At 35.5% G+C, this 24,181-nt stretch overlaps 1 protein-coding gene across 1 annotated transcript in view; it reads right to left on the bottom strand.

Annotated features, from left to right (window-relative positions):
- The window catches only part of SMCHD1 (structural maintenance of chromosomes flexible hinge domain containing 1), a 75,383-nt gene that overhangs the window by 8,041 nt on the left and 43,161 nt on the right, over nucleotides 1-24,181 (bottom strand). Inside the window, exons 25-40 of the mRNA XM_027675844.1 lie at nucleotides 23,381-23,608; nucleotides 22,562-22,710; nucleotides 21,759-21,847; nucleotides 21,135-21,253; nucleotides 20,309-20,476; nucleotides 18,930-19,055; nucleotides 15,593-15,672; nucleotides 13,964-14,121; nucleotides 10,661-10,776; nucleotides 10,152-10,213; nucleotides 7,020-7,107; nucleotides 6,478-6,609; nucleotides 5,525-5,674; nucleotides 2,228-2,354; nucleotides 1,942-2,061; nucleotides 510-595 (exon numbers count right to left, since the gene is read on the bottom strand). Coding sequence (XP_027531645.1) covers nucleotides 510-595; nucleotides 1,942-2,061; nucleotides 2,228-2,354; nucleotides 5,525-5,674; nucleotides 6,478-6,609; nucleotides 7,020-7,107; nucleotides 10,152-10,213; nucleotides 10,661-10,776; nucleotides 13,964-14,121; nucleotides 15,593-15,672; nucleotides 18,930-19,055; nucleotides 20,309-20,476; nucleotides 21,135-21,253; nucleotides 21,759-21,847; nucleotides 22,562-22,710; nucleotides 23,381-23,608 — 1,998 coding nt within the window. The remainder of the gene's footprint in view (nucleotides 1-509; nucleotides 596-1,941; nucleotides 2,062-2,227; nucleotides 2,355-5,524; nucleotides 5,675-6,477; nucleotides 6,610-7,019; nucleotides 7,108-10,151; nucleotides 10,214-10,660; nucleotides 10,777-13,963; nucleotides 14,122-15,592; nucleotides 15,673-18,929; nucleotides 19,056-20,308; nucleotides 20,477-21,134; nucleotides 21,254-21,758; nucleotides 21,848-22,561; nucleotides 22,711-23,380; nucleotides 23,609-24,181) is intronic.

Here is a 24,181-nt window from a genome sequence, read left to right as displayed (position 1 = left end):
AGTTTCTTTCTTTCAAAAGAAAAGAAAACCTTCTTTAAAAACTTCCTTTAAAATATAATTGGATCTTTATGGGACATTAGCAATGGGCTACATTGCCCTGAATCTTTCAAATTTATTTTTACATCAACTTTGGCAGTAACATACACAATTCTCTAATTTTCTGAAGTGTGCCAGCATATATCCAGTGTATATTGATCAGCCTGCAATACCCCATTATAAAAACTAGCAATACCCATAACAGCAGTAACCTTAGCAGCAATGCAAGAACAAGACGAAGATATAAAAAAGGTTTTTTTATTTCTTTAGCAGTTTTTTTAGAGATATTCACATTAACAGAAAAAAAAAAATTCTTAAGTTTGACACTGATCCACAAATTTTTCTATGGTTTAAATTTTCATGGTTTTGGTAACAGGTGTGATTCAACAATGTTATATATTGATATCAATTTCATATTAGGATTAGATTTATTTGAAAGATGTTAATGGAGTTTAGTAAGAAGTAAGCCTTACTATGTTTGTCTGTGGTAATTCAATTTGGTGCTTTTTCAGTTCATTCTTTAGGAAAGTTTCTCTAGTTTCAGCTTCTTTAACCTGACCTGAAACCAATAAAATCAAGAGAGAGTAAGGAAATATTAGAAAGCAACAGGACACTTTTCAGAATTACACCTGCCACAGCTGATTCTATTTGCTTCTTAATTTTAGCCCAGAATATCAGGATTTGTCCACAAAGATCTTGTGATTTGTGCATTTTCTAAGCAATTTCAGCAGATGTCACTCCTTCAATTTCAAGAAGCAAAGGGGCCTAGATCTCAGATCAGTCTGAGAATGTAAGCTGTTTTTAGTTTTCATCCTCAATTATCCTTCTAAATGGTTCTCCAACAGGTAAAACGGCAAGACAGAAGAGAAGAGTGCTAGCTGGTACTAATCTCTTTTGTCTGTTATAGGGGACATCACTTTCTGGACACTATTTCCTCAACTCTCATATCTGAACTGAAAGAATTTTGAAAACAAATGAGTAAACAGGTGCTTTCCATTCTCTATTCAAAATGTGTTTATATTTGAAAATGTTACTTAAGCATAAAGTATAACGCTGTTCTCTAACTTACTGTCTACAGAGGTCCAAAAATCTACAAATATGAAACAAAGGTTTTTTGTCTTTTACACTGGAATTCAGGAATTTGTTTTCATAATGGAAACATGCAGTATTAAAATTTTACAAGAAACAGCAGCATATTCTAATTCCAGCCTGCTTTATTTACATTAAGTAATTACTCAAAACAAAAATTCAAAATGCAATTATTAAAACAAACCTTCTGATCAACAGGCAGGATGATTCAAACAAAAAAAAATGCAAAGAAAACTTTTTTTTTCATTTCTCCCATTCCCATAAACCACTGCCCTCATACTACTCTTCAGTTTAATAGACTATATAAAGGATTACATTTGCTGATGAAGATAAACTTGAATAGCTATGCAACACTTCTGAATAATGTACAGAGAGTCAAATATGAGGGGAAAAAGTAACATTTTGAAAATGTAAGACTAACTTTTTTAGAGAGGATTACCTACAGTTCATTCCCCAAAACTGGTTTTAGGCAACTGCTGAATTTCCAGATGTATGAGCATTCACACATTCATTGCGAATATGGGAGTGAAAGACAGTCACGGGAAAAAAGAATCAGACCACCAACTTCAATGTTCAATTACTTCTTCTGATAATTCTGACATAAGACATTCTACCTCAAATCAAGACCCTTTATAGGGAGGTACATCCAAATAACTAGATGCTTCCCTGCAAGCTATACTCCCTTCTACTCTCCTCTAATTACTGTCTCTCAATTTCAATACTGATTTTTCTCCCCTTCTCTATATTCTCAAAATTATTAAAGGAAAAAAGTTAAAAATTTTGAGGAAATTGATTTACATATTTGATTGAACTTACATTTCATTTCAGCTACAAGTTGGTTAGTAGTATCAAACATCTTTCTGTAAAGATCTATGGACTTAGATAATTGGTCTTTCTCCCTTGTAAGTGTTGCCATCAGCTGCTGCTTCTTGGAATCTACAGAAATAAGCATATATACTTTTAAAAGAAAATACAGTAACATAGCTCGTTCAAACATTAGCAAAAATCTATTAACCTATTATGTAGTTCTTAAAAAGTATTATGGACCTAAAAATAGTTGGTTCTAAGGAAAAGCAAGTATTTTAGAGTAATTGACACACACCATTGTAAAACATAAATGAGAGATGATATGGTTCCAAAGGTTTTTTCAGAGCTGGCAGATGTGGCTCAAAGACAAGAATATATTCAGTGCTATCTCTTCCAGGACTGTCTTCAGCCAGCACTAGATTCTATTGAAACAAACAAACATACATAAGTTTATGCCCACACTAGAGGTAACACACAACATAAACATTATTCAAATACTAAATCTTGTAAGTTACCTAACGCCTGATATCTAAACAGTATTACTATGGTTTTAAGTATTGAGTTGGAAATGCCTTTTACAACTATTACACAAAACTAAAATACAAAGATATAGCAGTAGCCATTTTATTATTTAAGAATTAAGATTGTCATTTTACCTGTTTAAAAAGTCGTATTATTTTTGGCTATATATTTTATCTCAAGAAACAGATGCTCAGAAAAAATCTCCTCTGCACTGTTCTGTAAGCAAGATTTCCTCATGTGTACTTCATTCAGTATGTGAAATGCAAACAGAACATTAAAAAGAAAGACCTGATGCAGAGAAGGAAAAACAAACTATTCCCAGTGCTTAGTTAAAGTTACTGCTGTTACCATGGAAGTAGACAGCAGGTCCCAAATGAATGAACAATATATATCCAAACACTATCACGAACATTCAGTTTCTTATTAATTCCTTATGGAAAAGACAAACTAAATCCTTTGTCTTTCTTTATAAACATGGGAAATATTACAAAACCATAAAGAACGATAAACAGAAATAAAATTAGTACAGGCAATATCTAAATGTGCTGTTACTTTGGGAAAGGTATCATGCATAAAATGAATAATGCTTATAATAAAACTCATACTGTTTCCACCTTTAACATGTAGAAATTGCTACTCAACTGGCCAAATCAAGAGAGAGGTGGTTGCAGCCTAAAAGAAGAGATAGATATATAACCTTCAAAGATAGTCTTCATGGCTTTCAAAAATATTGCAGCTACATATTTTATCAGAAGAAGTCTGTAGTGGAAATATCTTTTCCTTAGAAAGCATATGCTAATAAAAGTCTAAACATTTTTCTTCATTAAACAAGTTTAGTATTCCTGAACCTGTGAGTAAGGGTAAATATGTCAGATTATCAGATTATTCCCCTCCCCATTACAAGTCATATGAAAAATACATTGCATCACAACCAACAAATTCTTTCCACATGCGTTTTGTGAGTTGTTTCAAGTCAGCGAACTCAGTATAAACCAGATGACTGAAAACTGCCTGAAGAGAGACTGGATTCACTGAAACACAATTATTGCCTATGGGTGACTAGGGAACACAAGTTACTGTCAAAAGCAGAAGGATCTCATCAGGTCCCAGTAATGAGAAGGAAGAAGCACACAACATCCTCCACCCCGTATCAAACCAGGAATACATAAGTAGAAAGCAAAAATAGTCTAAAAGTCTGCTTACCCAAAAAAAAAAAAAAAAAGGTCAAAACAAAAAATCCTAACACACTCCCCCCTCCATTACATAGGTTGTTAACTTTGTCACTCCACCCTATGGGGTTCTTATTATCCTCAACAGTACGAAATTTGAAACACTGTTCAATTTACACCTCATTACCAGAAGTGTAAATGCAAGATTTGCAGAAAAAAAGCTGTTTTGTTAGACCACCCTTAGCTACACTTTTGCATTTTTTCTCACCTCACCTGCCTGAGAAAAACATGTTCACAAACCAAATAATGTATTACTTCTGAAACTTGGTTGAACAACAAGAGAAAATCAAGAGTGTACTGTAAATCGATTATTTTATCTGATACCTCTATTTAGTCCCTGCATTTCATTTTTCTAGCTTGTTTTTAATACATATTTTGTCACTTTTCTTATGGATTAGAGTAGACCAGAGTTTGGCAGATTGTTCAGTGAAAAACGTTTGTCCATGTTAACTAGATGTTTCTAGTCCTTGACTGTTATCAACAGAGAACTATTTACACTGTGTCATTAAGTTTCATATATATAGTTCCATTAAAGCAGTCAATGTACTGAACAAAATATATTATGAAGAAGTTTGTATGTAGGACCTGTAGATTTTAGGATTGTACTGGGATCTTACTGTGGTGATTTCCAAGATGTATTTGGAGGTTTTGTGTTCATTGCTATGCAGTGTCTGCCTCCACCTGGCACACGCTGATGTTGGTCTGTTGCAAAGCTGCTTACAATGAACAAGTTTGAAAAGGTGGCTGAGAAAATGTCTTAAAAAAGTTGGATTCTCCTTCAGTACTCCTAACTGTTTGAAGACTTCCATAGACTTCAGACAAGTAAAACATCTGACAACAATCAAATGAAGTAATCAAATGAAATTCTGCTCTGCCATTCTTATATGATACTTCAGCAAGTTGAAGAAAACAAGAAACAAATATACAACTGTTTCACCACAGGAATAGTCCTAGTGACTGAAATTCTCTGTAGGCTTTTAAGAGAGAGATTGTGACCATTCCACAGAGAAGAAATTCTACACTCAGCTGGGTTTTTTGGTGTGTTTTCAACAGTTTCTGCTTTTGTGTATGTTTTAACTTGTGTCTTTTGTATTATATTTTGTAACAACTGTGACAGATAGAAATTGTAGTCTTTAAAAATTTAATCTGTATTTGTTGAAGAAAAAGTGACTGTGGTGATCTGACTACAGTATGCAGTAGTTTCAGAGGTATGCATGATGGTACAGCCAGAGATTAAAACTGAAATAAGGCAGTAATTTTTAGCAGCCAAATGCACCAATAAGTGAAATAAAGCATAAAGAAAAATGGTACTTTTATCTTTACTTCTTCAAATGATGATAGGATGCCTTTCTGCGAAGTATATATAGCCCCATTTAGCTTGAGAAAATGTAAAGAGAACCTGGCAAAATTTAATTACAAATGTATGAAGAGGTTAGTCTAAAGGATCTTAAGATATTACAGCCAGAAAGTATTGTAAAATACTGCTAATATTAATGGTTTAACTACAGATTGGTGAAGTGTTATTTACATGTGAAATTCAAATGAAGAAAATATTTGTCCTGGATCACCCTGCCTGTCCCAGTCCCTAAGTGAAAGTACCTGTATACTCCCCTCACTTGGCAAGGATAAACAGTTTAACCAATGTCCATCCTTCAGGTTTTCTGAAAATCAGCAACCAAACAGAGAAGAAATAAGTTATCTACTTATCTGTAAGGAAAAGCTACAATATATACTAACCCTCACCAAAACACAATGAGATGTAAGATCAACTTTGACACTGTAGGAAAATAAACCTCATTAGATCCATTGCTCATGGAGCTCTGTATTTCAGTCACACTTACAATTTCAGCTGATCCATGCTCAAATGGAAACTCCACTGTACTGACTTTCCCCTGAAACTGTGGGATCTCTATATCTTCTTCATTAGGGCTTTTAATTTTTGCTATTATTCTGCCAACTAGTTCAAATCCAGTGTGGTTGTTGTATTCATCCTGTAAGTAAAAAAGACAATAAAGTTACTTTGGTACATGAACTGAACTAAGTAATCCATTTCTATACTGCAGTGGATTTGCATGGTAAGGTGCTAGCAGTGGGTAGCTGCAGGGGTGTGAGGACAGGTGGGGGCTGCCCCATGCTGGACAGGGCTGGTGCTCCAACTGACCCACTGCAGGACACAGCTGAGCTGTGAGGAGTTGTTACGGGTTGACTGTGACCCCCATTCCCCATCCACCTGCACTGTTTGGGGAAGGCTAGGGGAGTCTGCAGCAAAGTTGAGCCTAGGAAAGAGTGGGGCAGAAGCTGTTTCTTTATTATTTTTAGTCTTTGTTTCTACCTACTCAAACCTTTTTTAGTTGGTGAGAAATTACATTAGCTTTACTCATGGTGGTAACTGGTAAATTGTATCCCTATGAACATGCAGAGTCCAGGAAACTTTATTTTTTGTAATACAACATTTCTAAGAGAAACTGTCTCCTGGAAGAAAAATCATGGAGAGAAACATCTGCTTTCCCACAAAGTGCTTTCCCACCAAAATCTATTCTTGAAACAATTTTTTCCTGTGGCAACAAGAAACATGTCTGACAGCAAGGACCGAACATTTAAGTTTTGGTCATTTGTACATAAATGAAACAAGATGCACCTGTTCATATGCTGAAAAATCACAGATTTACATCTTTCTTTTTTTATGAAGTTAATCTGCAAAGAAACAGCAGCAATGCCTTACAGTAAAATTAAAAATATTTTTAGTAGTCTTATATATTTCCCTAATTATGATTTTGTATGAAAGTATAGTTACCATTATATGGAGGTATAAATCCTTGACCAGTGTACGGCTCGTAAGAGCTCGAACATTGGAAACTGCTGGAGTAGCTGGTAAAGAATCAGGAAGCAAGCGCACAGGGTCATTAGGTACAACTTCAACTATAATCTAGCAGAAAAAGGAAGAAGAATAAAATAAACTAAAATAAAATAAAGACTGATGTAATTAACTGCAGTTCACCTGCACACTTGGGTTGCTCAAGAAGCACTGAAACAAATACATGAGAAATTTATGGACAGTCCTGAAATAAATTAGCACAACCATAGAGCAGTTCTACTAGGTTGCAAATTATTCAGCTCTGTTATTCCATCAAATTTTTGGTTATAAAAGTTAATGAAAACATATTTTGATAATCAACAGTTTGAAATCAGTAACTATCAAAAATAAAAATATAATTTTTTGCAAAACTTGCAAGTGAAAGTATTTGCTTTCTGAATCTACAAAGTATCATAACACTTCTCACAGATGATTCTGTATTACATGCTACTGGCTACATGCAATTAATTATAGATTCAAACCTGTTCACTGTTGAGCATATTTGTCTTATCCATTGCAAAGGTAAACTGGATACTGTAAGTGCCCACTCGCTCTGGAACCACTTTATCCCTAAATAAACCAAAAATAAAAACCAAGCAAACATGAGTCAGTATTGAAGTGACAAGTATGTAAGTATGCAAGCAATTAAAATTCTGAGTAGTCCTCCAACCAGTTAGAAAGCTCTGTTAAGGCATAATACTCTTCTTTCAGCAAGAAAGCCATCAAAGTTTCTCAAGAATTAAGATGAGGCTTTTGGAAGCTTGAGTGAGGAAAGTCTCCTTCGAGAGTTTGTCTCTTCTAGCTGATAGGAAGTTTGTTGTGGCTCTACTGTTCAGAAATCTGCAAGTCTACCTCATTTCACTTCCCATTCAATGAATTTTCATAAAGCTTCTGGAGTAAAGCATAGACACGTTTAGATCTGCAATAAATTATCTCAAAATTTAATAAAATTTACATAAAATTTGAGTAGCTAATTCCTTCCCTTACTCAGATTGTTCAAAGTTGGGTAACTTGGACCACTGGCCCACATTGAGTCCAGTGAAAGAAAAAACTGTTTTCATTTTATCGTACAGCATTCCAGAGTGTAGACTACTGGCAAAGAGCCCCTACCATCAAAACATGAAGGAAAGACCAGACGTTCTGCTGCTATAAACAAAACTTCACCAAGCAAGGAAGGCCACACGGCATCCAGAAGACCGTCACAGTGTTTAACAAGGGATAGCAGTGACTTACGAACGCTTAGAAACTTTTGAGGAGATCCAAACAGCCAAGACTCAGATATTTCTACGAGGATGACTCGTGGCACTCTTGTACTGCTTAATAAGACTTCTGTTTTCAATATACAGCATTTTATCTGTTATGTTAATATATTAAAATATTTATTTCTTCTTCTTTTATTTGGGAAGGAGTGATATGCAAGATTCCCTGGAATGCGTAACTCGTAAAAAGCAAAATTCCAAAGCTTTAGTATTTCTAGAATAAGCTATGACTTTTCTGTGTTTATATTTCATATAGAGAAGAAAGAATTCTACCATCTTTTCTGCATTTTATCCAGCTTAAGACTGAAAGTAGCATCTGCCTTGTCAGGATGCATTAAAAAAACTGAGTTGTAAATAGTCTGCTAAGGATCTCACAGCTGGACAGACACAGGCTTTATGAAAAGAAGAAATGACACAATTGTTATGAAAGTTGTAAGACTTCATAATAGCATTCATGTTACTGACTGGTGATAAATAGATGAAAACCATCTGACTACGCCAAGAACAGGAAAACTTGAGACAAACCAGGTGGTAGACAGTGATGTCACAGACACTGGCAGCAAGGACTAAAACGTACCTTTTCTACAAGGGTTGCTTATGGGCAGTTTCTACTGTCCTTTCAAATTTTTCAATACGGCTGGGAGTTTTAATTCTGGACATTTGTGAACAATTAGTATACCACAGATACCGATGTCAAGATTTTCATAATTCCATATTCAAGTCTATACAGGTTAGTTTATATCACATTGACCACAGTGCTTTTCACAGGAGAGCATTTATTAGCATGACTACACATCAGCACATTCACTCTAGTTTTCTTTTTATGGAGGTACAAATACATGATGCAGAGTGCCTTGTTTTGATAACATTTTAGGGAGTTCTTATGTTTTAATTATACCTATTAAGTTAATTATATTTAATTATACCTACTAAGTATTTCTCAGAATGACCAAGGTCATGGAAATGTACCTTATACTTAGTGCAAATCTGAAGCAACCCTTGGTTTCTAAAGAAGTTCATTTCATAACCTTGGACCAGCCACACAAAAACTCTGCTCTGTTAAAAGCAAAACTGCATCCTCATTTGAGTCTCCATGCAGCTGCCAAATTCAGCCTTAGACAGCTTTGGAACCTCAAATGCCTTCAAGGTAAATACAGATCTTGGAAATTATACACAAAGCCATGCCTAAACAGTTTTTTGAATTAGCTGTAATCTCTTAAATGAAAAAGCCTTCATATACAAATACATCACCTTGCTGTACATTATTAGAAAAGCTAAAAAGACTGAAAAAACAAGGGTTGTAGCAACTGCCCTCCCAGATGGGTTAGTTTCTTGGCTGGATATGACAAAGCGAATTACAGATGGAGGTACATGTGCACTGCATAAAAAGCTGAGTCAGACCCCTGGATTTGAGTCTCAACTCCCCAGAAAAAAGTGTTGAAGATTTAATGCTACATGAAAGTCTTTTTACAAACTGGGTGCCTGGTTTCTGGAACTCTACTATGCTCCTCAAAAGGGAGGGGAGTTGCAGCTGAGAGACAAGTTAGGAAACTTCTTATCACCTCTTAAGTGCTGTCATTCAGACTTTCCTGAGATCTTAACATAACTGAGCTGCAGCAACCTACCTATGTTCCTCTAACGCAGAAACCAGGATCGGCTGTACAACAGTAGTATCTGCTGCAATAAGGTGATCCTAAAGTCTGCTTTCTGAAAGCAGAAGGAAAGCTCGCTCCTAGGAGGCAAGAGCTTGAATCAACAGCCAGCACTGTAATTATTTAGCTGATCCCATTGAGGGCCTACCAGAAATAGACGTAGAAATAATATGGTAAGTCAGGCACCAGCTTAGGATGACCTCTAGTTCTGTTGCTGGTCATCTAAGACAGTATCTCTGAATAAGTAGCTCAAGGAGACTGCTAAACTGACAGGGCCAAGATTATGGTTCAGGATCAACTCACAGCTACAGGAGAAATTAAATAAAGAGTTAAGTCTGCTTTGTACAGCCTGCAATTCTACAGCAGTTGAACATTACATTGAAAAGAATTAAGGAATGTTGCTATACATGACAAGCTGATGATATAGTCTCTTCATTGCTAGCATTTCTCACAATGCATTCTAATATATTATCTTAGACTCTTCTCTACTCTGAGATTAAACAAAGTCTAAAAGTATCTAGGGAAGAATTTAATCCTCATCTCTTTGCATCTTGCCAGTATCTTTCACCTTTTCTTAGCACTGTATCCTACTAATTCTATAACAGACTGTTATTATCAAAACATAAAACTCTTGTTTCTATTTCAAACTATGTATTTTGTATAGTAAGTTGCATCAGTAATTATAAAATAAATGCTTCTATACCTGAAGTAGAAGAAGCCATCTTCCTTTTCATCCTTCACTTTACTACAGCTAAATGTTGTAACCTGTACAGAAAGATCCAAAAAATTAAATGCAATATACTGAAAGTACCTTACTTGTAACATGCTATAAGTCTTAATGATTTGCAGTACTGATAGCACACAGTAATTCAATGAAATCACCTATAATTTAGGCACTAGTTTCATATCCTTAATTATTGGAATCTTTGCAAAATTCAGGGTGACAATTTTTAATCCTCTCCCTGCTATGAGTTAGCTTCTGCAGAGCAGTAACATTTTTGTTATTACTGTAGTATTGATACTTGAACAGTCTGCCAACTTGTAACAGGACAGATACTGACAAACAAATATGGCTGATCTGTAATACTTGTTACTTAAAATCTAGAACAGGATACAGACCTAAGTCAAATGACGGAAAGTTTCTACTACAAATATGTTTGGCCTATGCTGGCATTTTGACATCGGTTTTGAAAATGCATTTTGATGACTTACATCAATTGGTGACCTAATCCGGCTGCTCTGTGCTTCCCACATTTTCATACAAATCCGTGCTGGATTAATATTTTTAATAATGGTGTCATCTTCAGAAAGAACACTAACCATAAAATCTGTGAGATGAGAGACAACATTCTTTGAAGATTATTTTTATTCAGAATTAAGAAGCCTAAACTTCACTAATTTCTGTGTCTGTTTCACACCTAAGATAAAAATGCAGGCATGACTCTCTCCAAGACTACAGTGTCCACCCTCAGGTGTACCTGAGCTCACCAGTAAGTCAAATAATTAGGATGTTAAAGTATTTTATTTATGTAGTATTTAATTGATATGAGGCTGTTAATAAGGAATTAATTACCTAATTTTATTAAAAAATGTAATGTCATATATACTATATAAGTTATCTCCTGATGAAGCTGTTTACTACCAAAACGTGGCTGATTTATACCACACACTACATTTGAAAAAGGTCTATTTGGCAGGGAGGTTGGAGATAGATGATCTTTACAAGTCCCTTCCAACCCAAACCACTCTGTCATTCTATGATTCTACATTACACTTCCTCTAGGCAAAACTAAAATACCCTGTGAATTTAATCAAGTTCATAACACTATAAAGAGTATTCTAAAGAACAAAAACCTCTTGCCATAAAAATGTTGCCTGATCAAGTTAAGATGGTAAAGAAACAAGCCCCACCACCACAGACTTTGTATTTGTGGGGGTATTCTGCTTCTCAGCTCCTAGTACCACAAACACATCCTTTTTATTCTAAATTTTGAACAGATGTTGTGGATATTTCATAAAGGCTTGGGAATACAACAAATGGATTTGTATGAAGCAGATTTTCAATTATTTTTTGTCACCTTTGGGTGACCTTTATCATCTGGGAATCCAGAAACATTTACAAAGGAATAGGTGGGAAAAAATCAGATGCTTAGGCTGAAATCTCACTGAACTGAAGACACTCCTAAGAGAAACAATTTTTAAGTCCATCTAAAGGGAAAGACTGAATTATAGGAAGGACAGTGTCCTGTAACATCTTATAGAGCCTTTGGTTAAGAAACTTGCCAAAAGCTGTCTAAGAAACCAAGTACTCTATATCAGAAGGATCACTCGCATTCATACATTTGTCAGCTTCTTCAAATACCTTTTTAAGGCACTACTTTCTGTACAAACATCATAGTTCCCAACTTGCTCCCATTTCTTAGCCATCAAGTCACTTAGTTATATTTGTTATATTCCTTCCAACAACTGCCCAGTACCGAAAACACACCACCTGATCAAGTTTCCTTGACCTCTCCTGAAACTTTCTGAAAACTGCATCAGATTTGCAACCTTACTTTACCCCTTTCAAATAAAGGCCAAATTAAATAGGACTAGCATATCAGAGTTAATAATTTTAATTTATAATTAAGTGAATACCATTTGGTAAAGGAAATTTCTTAGTATTGCATCAAATAGATCTCAAAGTCATCTACTGAAGATTCAAATGTGAATTTTAATTTTATTCTTTTAAAATCCAAGGCAGGATTCAAATGGGAAAAAAAAGTAGTTTGGAAACTTTACTCTCCTTCACAGATACTACTGACAAAATACAGTAGGTTTCCCAGGTCTCAAGTTTATTTTTTTTTTTAATTTCACTCAATTATTACTGAAGTCTCAACTCAAACTGACAGAATCTTCTTGCTTTCTATTTAATTTATGTAAACAGGACTTCAGCTTCCTGAAGAGTATCTTTGCAAGATACTGTATCTTCAATGGTTACTGTAAAGAAGAGTTGTTTCCTGAATTAGTTAGGATAAGTCTCTTATTCATGCCAAAGTTTCCATACAGAAAAAAGCAAAAGTTTCAAATTCTGTTTCGCTTTTAGCAAAAGATATTTCCTCAAGGTTCTAACTTACTGTTAGAGTTTATAATCTGAGGAGAATTTTTTCCTTCCCTGCCCCCTCTGTAAGAGAAACAGGAGCACGAAACAGGGAAGGGGGAGAAGGCGATTAGCATAACATTAGATTTAGCCAGCCTGGTGGCATTCCTGGCTAATGGGCGATTGGAGAAGCTGGCTCTGCTCGGAGGGGAGAGGGGCAGTGTTGCGGGACGCTCCGGGAGGGACGGAGGCAGGGTCTGGGTGCAGGGTTTCGGCTTGAGAGCTGCCCTGGCCCGACTCTGTTGTGTTTCATCAGAGAGTTTTTTTTCTTTGTGCTTGCTGAGAGGAGAGAGGGGCTTCTTGCGACGCTACCACCTGGAAAACCACAGTGAGTTTTCCCATTTCTCCTTTCGGCCACTCCCGTGACCTTGGGACCGGCCCCAGGCCCTTTTCTTCCCCGTGGAGGCTGCTGGAACTCGGCAGCGCCCCCTGCCGACCACACCAGCGAACTGCAGGCTCTGCACCTCTGCGAGCCAACAGCGCCCCCTGCAGGCCACGATTAGGACTGCGCTAATAGGACAGAGAAGTATTTGCCAGATTTTGGTTTTTTTTCTAGGACTACCGCATAGTCTTGTTGTGTTCTGTTACTGTTGTTTTTTAACTGTTTTGCTAACTTACATATATCTTTTAATAAAGGGTTGTTATCTCCTCTGTTTTTCCACTCTTTCCTCGAGTAAAGCCCCGTAAATTTTAAACCCACAACTGCAGAGAGAGAGGAGTTTTGTTTTGTCCCATAACTCATTCTCTTTAGCAAACCTTCCAGTCTCTTCAGACTGAGACACTTACTCTTCTTTATTTGTTTTCCTCATTGTAAATACTACTGGGATATAAAACATGAGATGGTTTTTTGTCTTTAATGAGTGAGTGGTCTTAGCTGGAAGGAAAAGATCACTGTTTTGTCAGGAGAAAAGAGCATTCTGTACTGTCCCTGGCATACTTCTGATCACTTTCTGGTTCCTCTTGACTCATGGCTGGCCTACAATTTCATAGCTACCTAGTCTGTCACTATTCCATAGAAAAAGGGATGAGGGGAAACATGCATGAACTAGCTCAGATCATCTTTTGGGAAGATCAAAAACTGAAATATGGTATTTCACCAAAGATAGAGAAGAGGTTCTGTAGTTTTACCATTTACAGATGGATAAAACCAACAATTTGGAACAAATAAATAGGAAGTCCTTTGAAATGCTTTCCAAAGATGACCTACATATCTCTTCTCTCAGAGTGTCACAGATGCATCTCAAATACAGCTGTAACAAAGAACTGAGACAAAAGAGACCAAAAAAGCAAGAAAATATACCACCAGAATCACTAAAACAGTTTTTCACAGGTTTACAAAGCTCTTGAGTGATCCACTAAAGGGTCCTTATACTTACCAGGAAAGGTACCTCCCGCTGGAAAAGCAGGACTTCTGTCATATTTAACATTCAAGCAAACGGGTTTCTCGGGATCAGGCAGGACATTTATTGTGATTATAGGACAATCTAATGTTGTCTTGTTGTATAAGGCTCTAAGCTGTAAAATGTGTTCTCCCCTGCAATATCAAAACAACCGATATAAAATCTCTTCTGAAAAGGCAATTTTCAACAGGCTTCGAAAGTCTGAATCATGTATATGAAAACATGATAAACAACATCTAGTAGTGGCAAAGTTGTAGCAAAGAGAAGACAAAACCAGAAGTGTTAATGCAACATTAGACAAGTAAAACTGTGAGTTTAAGCTATTCTTAAGATATTAGCTTACTGAACTTAATTTTGCATTATATTTCCTTAGTCTGATCGTGTTTCATTGCCTGTCTCTAAGACACTAGCAACTACAGCTTCAAGTAGCAGAAGGTAGTAAAGCAGAAAGCAAGCACAATACAAATACTGTCTGAGGAGCATTCTGCTTTGACAGTTTCCAAAGAACAAATCCAGCTACCATTCACACGTAGCAAAGTGCAGTGCCAGTATATAATGACTTCAGCACTATCAAATAAATAATTTTCTTTACAGAATTAAAAACTTAATTTTCAAGTTTTCACACATAACTGGGAATACGGTATTTAATTGCATAGAGGTTTTACTCCCCAGCCAGTTTTGATTATTCTGTAAATAGTATGATAATACACCTGTCTCTAACCTACAGTACTATATTGATAACTAATATTCATCGTCTTTCGACCATGACACAGGCATTATAAATTCACTGAGCACCATCAACAGCATTTAAAGTTATTTTCTTCCAAACACAAAATAGTACTATGGGCCAAATCCTGCAGATATGAATGCAAAGAAATAATCTAAAGCCAACCCAGTCTTGCAAGAAAAGCTCAGGGGTACAGGGAGTGGATAGCAGAACTGTGAATAGAAGAAGATACAAAAATGATGAATTTGAAAAGCCAGATGGGACATATGAGTGTAAAGGGAGGCAGACATGAAGAAGTGAGCGTGAAGAAGCACATAAAGAAGCAGGAGCCACAGGACACACATCTGCCTGGAAATGAGACTTCCTTAGTTCAAGTGCAAATAAGAAAAGATAAATATATATTTTTAAAATTCTTTTGGACATTCCACCTAATCCTTTAAAACAATGCCTAGCAAACAGAGGAAGTGGAGTTTCAACACTTAGAATGTGCTCCTACTTTGAAAGCATAATGTCTGGAACTGGACACTTTAAGACTGTACATTTCAAATCTTTTGAGTGGTTTATGACACCACTTGCATTTGGTGCAGGTTGATAATTATAAGCTGTGTTTTACCATCATCAGAAAAAACAGGATTCAGAAAAATTAGATTAGCAGCTTCTCAGTAGACCAAAAGAAGCAGCTAAGGAATTTTATTTAGTTAAGCATTTAATTTCTTAAAACTCACAATCTGGCCATCCACCAGCATACAAGCAATTAATGTTTGATCTCAGTTCTAGATTAATACTTGGTAGGTACTTTATGAAATGCACAGCTTAAATACATCTAGCAAGTAACATTTCAGAATTCAATTTTTTTCCATCTAGTTTTCACTACTTACCTAGGTGCATGAATACTAAAAACTCCGAGGTTAGCCCTACCAGTGTCATCTGTTTTATGTTGCTGGTTTGAAGGAACAATCTGTCAAATAAAAAAATGTTATTCTTTTAATGATATAGAAGCAGCATCAAGTCTTAGAAGAAAACATGTATCTCATTTGCCTGCATACTGTCTGTCGATTTGAGCTGTAGTCTCTTTGTATTTTTGCACTCTAAATTAGGGAAAGACACTGTTACGAATACTAATTTATTATGAGTACCGATACTGTTATGAATATTAATAAAGAAGTTTCAAAAATCTCTGCCATCTTTTGTAAACAATCACTTTATCTGAAACAAGGATATTTTTCTTCATCAGTATGTTCAAATATTTTATTAATGTTATTTTTTTAATTGCTACAGCAGATGCTAATCTGAGTATATTTTCAGATCCAAAAACCTTCTAAAAACTATTTATTCCCTTTTACAGTGTTTCTCTAGTCTGCACAGAGATTTCTGGGTAGCAAAAGTTAAAGAATTATACAACTGCAGTAAAAACAACTACCACAACTGTCTCTCTCTTTCCTTTCCCCAATATCATCTTGCTGCCAAAAATGTGAGACTACTAACAACCTAGAGAAAAGTATTAAGTGATGAAGTACAGTACCTTATTTATCAAACATCATGATAAGCAAGATCTCCATAGTGTAAAAAATGGCATTTAATCAAATGCTAATCATGATAACTTCTCGTCAGTGTTGTTTTGGGCTAACACCACAAATGGCTTATACATTTTCTGTTTATCTTACACATTAATTACCTCCAATTCTAAGTCCTTTAAGTCTTATGATTAGCAGTAGCTTTAAGTCATACTTGCCTTACTTAAATGGCAGAGAAGCTATCACTTCAATTTCCTCTTCAGCCACAACTTTTTGAAACTATTGCAGATGGCAAATGCCTATCCTCTCATAGAGACAGGTGGGAATCAAAGAATACTAATACACCCCTTAAGTAAGCAGAAGCTATTTCTTCTGCAAACTTGTGTGCATGCTGCTTTAGCCTTACCCAAGAAATAGCTTGTCAATGTATCAAAAGAACCTCAGACAGTTAGAGTTTGGTGGACAGCAAAGCCATGGATACATTCTGAGTTACTCTGTAATGAAGTCCTCACTAGGGAGGGAAATCAACTCTTTGATGATACAATGCAACAATGTGGTGTAAATGTTTGTCATTATCTGAACAGTGCTTGGCATTAAATTGCTTTCCCTTTGCTATTTCAGCACAAATTTCAGGAGACTGTCTAGTCTCCACTTAGACAAAAATAATGATTTTGGACCACTTGAAGTGGGCAATCCTCTTCCAAAATTATTTTCCTTCCTGAACCTCATGTCAGTAAGAAAAAGAATGAAATCACTTCGGGGGGGGGAGAAGTGAAAGTTGATTCATCATGGATCAGCTATGAGAGCATGAGTTTATCCCTAGCAAGTCACTAGAGAAAAGCAATGGCAAAAAATGTGTGCTTAATGGTTCAAATGGAAGGCAGCATTATAAAGACAGACTAAGAAAATTGCCAAACATTTTGTAAATTCTTTTGAAGAGTATAATCAACTCAAAATAGGTCTGCATTTGAAACTACTGTCACAGACTGAAAAGTTTTAATTTTTATAGGAACCAGTACTTTGTGCACTTCCACTAAGAGTTCAGAGTTTTTATGTTCAGCTATACTCATTTAGTTTTGGACCTGTAAGATAGAAGATGGAGTAAAGGAAATGCATGCTGCAACTGTGTATCAGGCTTTGGAGACTTAGAGACCGGGATGTGAAATACAGAAAGACAGCTTATTCAAGAATTTCAGTTCCCAAACGCTTCTCAGTTCTTTTGTGAGACTGTGCATACAACCTATTGGAAATGCCAAGTTCTCTGAAGAGGTTCTTCAAGATACTAATGAATACTGATCTGATGTTTATTCAACAAATATACAGTTGGTTGCTCTGCTTATGTATGAAACTTAATCTTTAGAAATTACACTGGTTTTAAGCTCTAGGAGAGCATGCCATAATAAACATATTACAACTGATCCACCTTGGCTTTCAGAACACCTTCTCCTGGACACATCCACCTTAGATAAAGAACATGTGGACTCTCTAAAACATGATGCTGGGCCTCCCTGAAGCAAGGCATAAAATCTGAAAAGACACAGCCTGCCACCACAACAACTCTTTGATGAGGCAGCACAACCACACGGTGTTACTGTCAAGGTTGTAGGTTCTCTCAAGAACAACATAACGAGAAACGCCAATGAGTTGCAGCTGCCATCATAAAGACAATAGTTGGGGCAAACAAAAATATCCCAAATATGAGGCAGGCTTCTATGGCAAGAGATGCAAAAGAGCCAGAAGAAAAATATTCAAGATATCATGAAATCTCCTTAAAAAAATCCAAGAAAAAAAAGTAGTAATAGCATAGTTAAATTTGGAAAAAGGTGAGGTTGTGGCACAATTCTTGAGAAGTGAGCAAAAGACAGTTCCTAGCTGTTGTGTATTCTGAGAGAACTGAGGGACACAGATTCATGGCAAGCAGGAACAAAAAGGGAACAAGACCAGCCCTGCATGTAAAAATGTTATGCCCAGAGGTGGATGAATATATTCTGTACTGATAACGTATACATTCAATGTAACAATCTCTGCCCTAATAGTTAGGAATGTTTGACTGCTGACTTTTTTTTTTTCAATAATAAGAACAAAAATTTTAATTAATGGAGTATTCTGTCAAACTCCTTTCTTTTAACAGACCAATGTGGAGACCAGCTGACACACCTCACTCAGGGAAAGGGCAGCAACCACTTAAATTTGGGTTAGATTTGCATCCTCATTGTTTTAATTTAATTTATTCTGCCAATGCATTTCACAGGGATAATTAAGTAGGACTTACAGACCGTAAGTCATACATTCAGGAACCACCAGATAAAAATTATTTGGTTGCTAGTTGGGACCATATCATCATCATTACTGTTATTCAGTCAATTACCTTAGATAATGTGGGGAATGGGGTAGTGTGATGTGCATACAAAATTTGGAAAAAGGTTCTGTAGAACACTTGGAACCTATTCTAACACTTTGACACTGTCCTATAGGATTTTTGTTTTATTTGTGATTGCTATAATGCAAGGAAACTGAACAATCTGTACTGGGAACTCTTTACATTATTTGTTGACACTACTATTATACTAGATTAATTATGCTTTTGTGTTCTTACAATAATTTATTACCTTTTCAAAAAATGTCCTGAAAATTAAGATAACATAGACATGACAAAAAACCTTGTGTTAAACAAAGTTCACATAATAAGGCCTATGCTTACCTTTAAGTTGTTACTCTTTGTAAGGCTGATTTTGACATTAGGTTCAGGAGATGGATTTCCCCACTGATCACACAACTGAACAATAAGGGGTCTGTCCAATTCTCTACCATTAATCACTGCAATAGGCTGGAAGAGAAACAAATACATTATACTATTCTGTCCTAGGTATCTCAGATGTTCATGGCAGGTCAGAAATTCCCAAAGCAATGGTATCCACCATTTCAACACTATTTGTCTCACATAACAGCTAGACCATGATATAATTGTACCCAGAAGGGTATTTCTAGAATTTCCTTATTTACATTCTCTTGTCATAATAAAATGCACTACTTGGATTGCACAGGTTACTCAAGTCGATGTGACTAAAAGGAAGGACATGTTTCTGAAGAGGACTATCAGTGTCCTTGTTGTAGGAAGAGCTAATGGTTTAAAAGATTTTTTTTTCTGATATACTTCAACAGTTATCTATAGAGCAAAAACAGTTATGCTACTTGCTGAACCTTTTGTTTTGTTTTCTTCGGTAACTTCCTTCTCCATTTTCCCAACACATCAACCTTGATTCCTGCCCTCTATTAAGAGATCCAGTTTTCTTTTTCCCTCTTTCACTCTCCTATTCCGATTTCTGCTGCAACTTCAGCACTATCATTTGATTAGTCAAAATAAGCATTGAAAAACAATTTAAAATTTGAAAAACAATTGAAAAACAAGACAAATAAATGTATAGTACCAAAAATCTTCTGCCTTCTCATTCAAGTCCTGTACTCCATTCTCCACTTTCTGACTGTAAACACTTGTAAACTTAAGTATATTTGAAACTGCCTTCCTACATCCTAAACATCAAAAAACCCAGTAACAGATAAAGAAGAGATGAGCTGCCAGCTGTCACTACCATTAAGGACTGTGTCTTTGGAAAACAGCAGGGAAAGATGTGTGTCAGGATCCAGCCCACAGTAAAAAATTACTACACCAAAGAAAGGAAAAAATACGCCATTTGTAGAAATGCAAATGGGGCAGAATAAACAGTTTAAGACATACTGAAGGAATACAGTGTTGTAAACATACACATATGACTTAGATTACTCCCAAATAAGTTGACTTTTAAAAACCTAATGTAGTTAGCTATTGCATGAAAAATGCTTCATATCTATAGTCCCATTTAAAACACATCTATATAATTAGATTGCAAAATACTTACTTAACATTGCTTGTGTTACGTTGTCCTGTATAGAATAAAAAATGCCTCTAGAGCAATCATATTCTGACAATTTTACAAGTATAAATACTATGAAATCACATTCCATGGTCCCAAAGCTCTGGAAATAAAAGACCTGACTAGTGACCATGTTGCTTTTTTTCCAAAACAAAACTATTGAACTTACTTTTTCTATTTCTGGCCAATCCACAAACTGCAATTTAGCAGGCAATCCTGCTATTAAATTCACCCTGATAAAGTCAGAAAATTCACGCCAAGCAAAGCACAGTTCTTTGCTTCCAAGTAAACAGGGTTTGTACCGAATACCTTTTACTTTCATTGTTTGAGTACTGTCCTATTAAAAAATAAAGAGAAGATTTTATAAAGAACAAGTAAAGGGAAGTATAGTTAATATTTTTCAATATAGTATTTAATATTAATACTGTCTAGACACTATTTGTTGTTTTTAATGTGAAAACAGTGGATTAAAAATTAAAATGCAAGCTCTATGCCTTCTGTTAAACTTAAATGAACTTCTTGAGTAAGAAGTGATCAATGAAATTGAGCATTTCTCAGACACTTGTTTTCCAGTGTATAAGTTATGCACAACTTGATTATATCCAGTATACTTTAAAAGGTGTAGACATTAGACCATTCTACAAAGTTTTTCAAAAGATCTAAAATCAACTGTACCAACACAAATAAACACAGAAGAAAAGACTAAAAACAAGACAGAAGAACACATATTGAACAATGGACTAGAAACAAAGCAAACCTGACTCAAGAACAAAGCAAACTGGTCCCCACACTGGATAGCTGCAGCAGTGATAAGGTTTTTAACAGATGCTGCTGTATTCCTTAGAACTGGATCATACAATTTTAATGCTTTAAGCCTCTTATTGGACATCTTACCAACTAATGTGTAATTTTGGTTCAATTCTGTGTGACAGAATTCAGACAATTACCACACAAATGCCACAAAGAAATAAACTATATGACATTCTTATAAATACCTGCCAAGTTATTTTCAAATTTGATTTATCAAGTCCAGGCCCAGAAACTCCTAGGGAATTTACACATGCAGATGTCACTGTCTGAACCTGATTTCCAAACTGATCTGTAATCATTACATCTGTTAAAAAAGATGATGATGATTATTAAGATGATTACCTCAGCAGCTGCTTTAATGAAACATTATACAACATATGGAATATAAACGTACACAACATAGACACAATAGAGAAAATTTACATGACTGAATCGCAGAGTGGCTGAGGTTGGATGGGACCTCTGGATGTCACCTGGTCCAAAGCCTCTGCTCAAGTAAGGCAACCCAGAGCCAGCTGCAGCCAAGCAGCTTCTGAGTATCTCCAAGTACGGGGACTCCACCAACTCTCTGGGCAATCTGTCCCAATGTAAAAACTAAGAGCCAGATTTTATCAGAGAGTAACTCCAAAATTGTATAAGGGCCATTAGAGAAGTCTGATCATCATTCCATGAATAAGAATATAAACCTGTTTTTTATATTATTGCAGATAATTTACTCTTGCTGACATCTGTATACAGAACAGGTTTAATAAACTGCAAAGAAAAAGAAATGTATCTTAAAAGAAATGGAAAAATATGCAAATACTCACCAATTTCACTTTGTAGTTCTTCACCCATCCGCAGTGTGTTCGATCCTTTTAGTTTACATTTAATGTGTTTGGGATCATCAGGAACTGGTCTGAGGCAGCATATGAATATTGACTTACTTTTCTCATCAAGGTAAACATAACATAATAGTAGGCATGATAAATATCTTAATGCTTGGTCATGTAATTTATTTTCCTACTGCAGATCTGTGAAATGACTAACTGCTACAAATTTACCCCAGCATCAGTGTGGTGTGACCTAATTAGTTTATTTTAACCTATTAACATCACACGAAATACACTAATTTAGAATCAGATTCATCTTAATAAACTTCATAAAGATACAAGGAGAGCTAACTGCCTAGACTCACTAAGAGTGATAAACACACAATTTTAAAGTTCAGTTTACAGCCTATCTTTTTTGACTGAGAAACCAGAAGCAGAACTAACTTCATAGTAATACTTCTCTTCAGTAACAAGTGACCTAACTCTAAAACTAGTGATTTTAAGAGCTATTATTTACTGCAAATTTTCTAAGATAATCTTCTTCAGTGTATGTATACTTACACAAGTGATTCCTGGATATAAACAGATTATGATGGAGTCTTTCACATGGGTAATGTTCTCACATGTAAACAATTTGCACAAACTCTTCCTCCCCCCCCCAAACTTTCATTCTCCTGTTAATATGCCAGCTCATTTCATTATTTCAGCTTCATAGAAAGACTTCTGTTTTACCTCAAAGTACAGATCTACAATGCTATGCCAACAACATAACTAATAAGAAGTATTTCAAATGAACAAACCTGACTGTGAATGCGCTCTCCAAAGACACGTGTTCATCAAGATAAGTAATTAGACAGTAACGTACATCTTTTACTGAGCTCGGTACTTTTACATCAGGTAATAATCCCTGCATCAACAGTTCTCTGTCAATTTTAGGTGTCCAGTTAACCTAAAATTAAAATGTCATAAATTAATCAAAAGCCAAATTATTAACAATTAGCTACATAATACATCTTTTAACCATTCTAACATAAAGGCAATAGAAACTTTCAATGGAGAGCTGTATATTTCCCAACAGTAACCAATGCTATCTTTCCAAATACAGTCAATTCCTCAGAAAAAAAATGCACACAAATCCAAACATACATTAAGTTGCCCTCACTAACCTTGAGTTAGGAAAAGATCCAATTCTGAAAAACCTCACCTAAAAAAGTGAATATCTATGTTTGTATTAGTCTCCAAATATGTACACAGACAGGGAGATAAGACAGGCAAGCAAACCTTCATAAGGAACATGCCTTTTCAAAAGTTCCTAAATGTTGGGAAAGCCTCAGATCTGAAGAATCATAACTATGCCCTAATTATTTTATGTGTTTAGGAGAAGCACTGGAAATACTAACCTTTTCATACTACTACCCTGAAGCATTATTTAACATTTAATTAAATAAAATAAGAATATTAAAAAAAATAAGCAGAGAGTTAAGTTCCCATGTTTAATAACACATGGGAATAATAGTCTTGAGGAATATTATTTCACAGTCTGATGACTATGGATTTTAAGGGAATAAACTTTGTATCTCTCCAACATACTATGCTGCTGTTTAGTTCAAAGTACTCGCCTTGATTTTTTCTGCAGCAGCTGCAGTTATGGGTATCTCCCTTTCTGCCTCATCATACATCTGAAATATAAGCTTGTTCATGATACGGCCAGCAACGCAACTAATTTCATCCTGATGTTTAATTTGAAGAGCCTTTTGTCCGTTCATACTTAAGACTTGTAGTCTTGCAACATGACTGCTAGGAAGAAGTTTAATAATCTTTTCCACTGGTGGCACATCTTTACAATTCTATACATGGGAGGGAAAGAAAAGACATATAATTAAGATATTAAATGTAGATATGCATAGACATAAGTTCATAATAGCTTATGTCACTACTCTAGTTTACCAGATGTGATCAGGTGTCCAGACATGAAATCAGCTTGACTTGTCAAAAGTAAATCAAAAGGATGTGCCAGTATACTTACAACTTTTTACAGATATTAGAACTGATGCTAGCTATTTAGAATATTTTTCTATTCTAGAAATACTATGTTACACAATTTACAAAATACTTCTTAAGAATAGTCATAAGTATCCTTTCATATAGGTCATCTTGCAATACAGTATTTGTTTACACATTTTTCCATGGTAAAACACACACAGGTGTTATTTTCTGCAGCAGTGTGAGTCTCCTGACTACCAGAGAACTGGTATGTTCAGTAGCATTTTTTTAAAAAAATCATATTTCAAGAGCTTTAAAACTGAAATGCTACCAAAAACTATTGATTGCCACACCTTTTCTGACACTAAATGTTTATGCAATGACCATGCAATTTGTCAAAATGATCCAGGTACTAATAAGGGGCAGAAAATATGCAT

The sequence above is a fragment of the Neopelma chrysocephalum genome, unplaced genomic scaffold (assembly GCF_003984885.1).
Source record: "Neopelma chrysocephalum unplaced genomic scaffold, ASM398488v2 Primary Assembly neopelma1_22, whole genome shotgun sequence".
Taxonomy (NCBI): Eukaryota; Metazoa; Chordata; class Aves; order Passeriformes; family Pipridae; genus Neopelma; species Neopelma chrysocephalum.
Note: the sequence above shows the minus strand (reverse complement) of the source record. Positions and strands in the feature narration are given on the sequence as shown.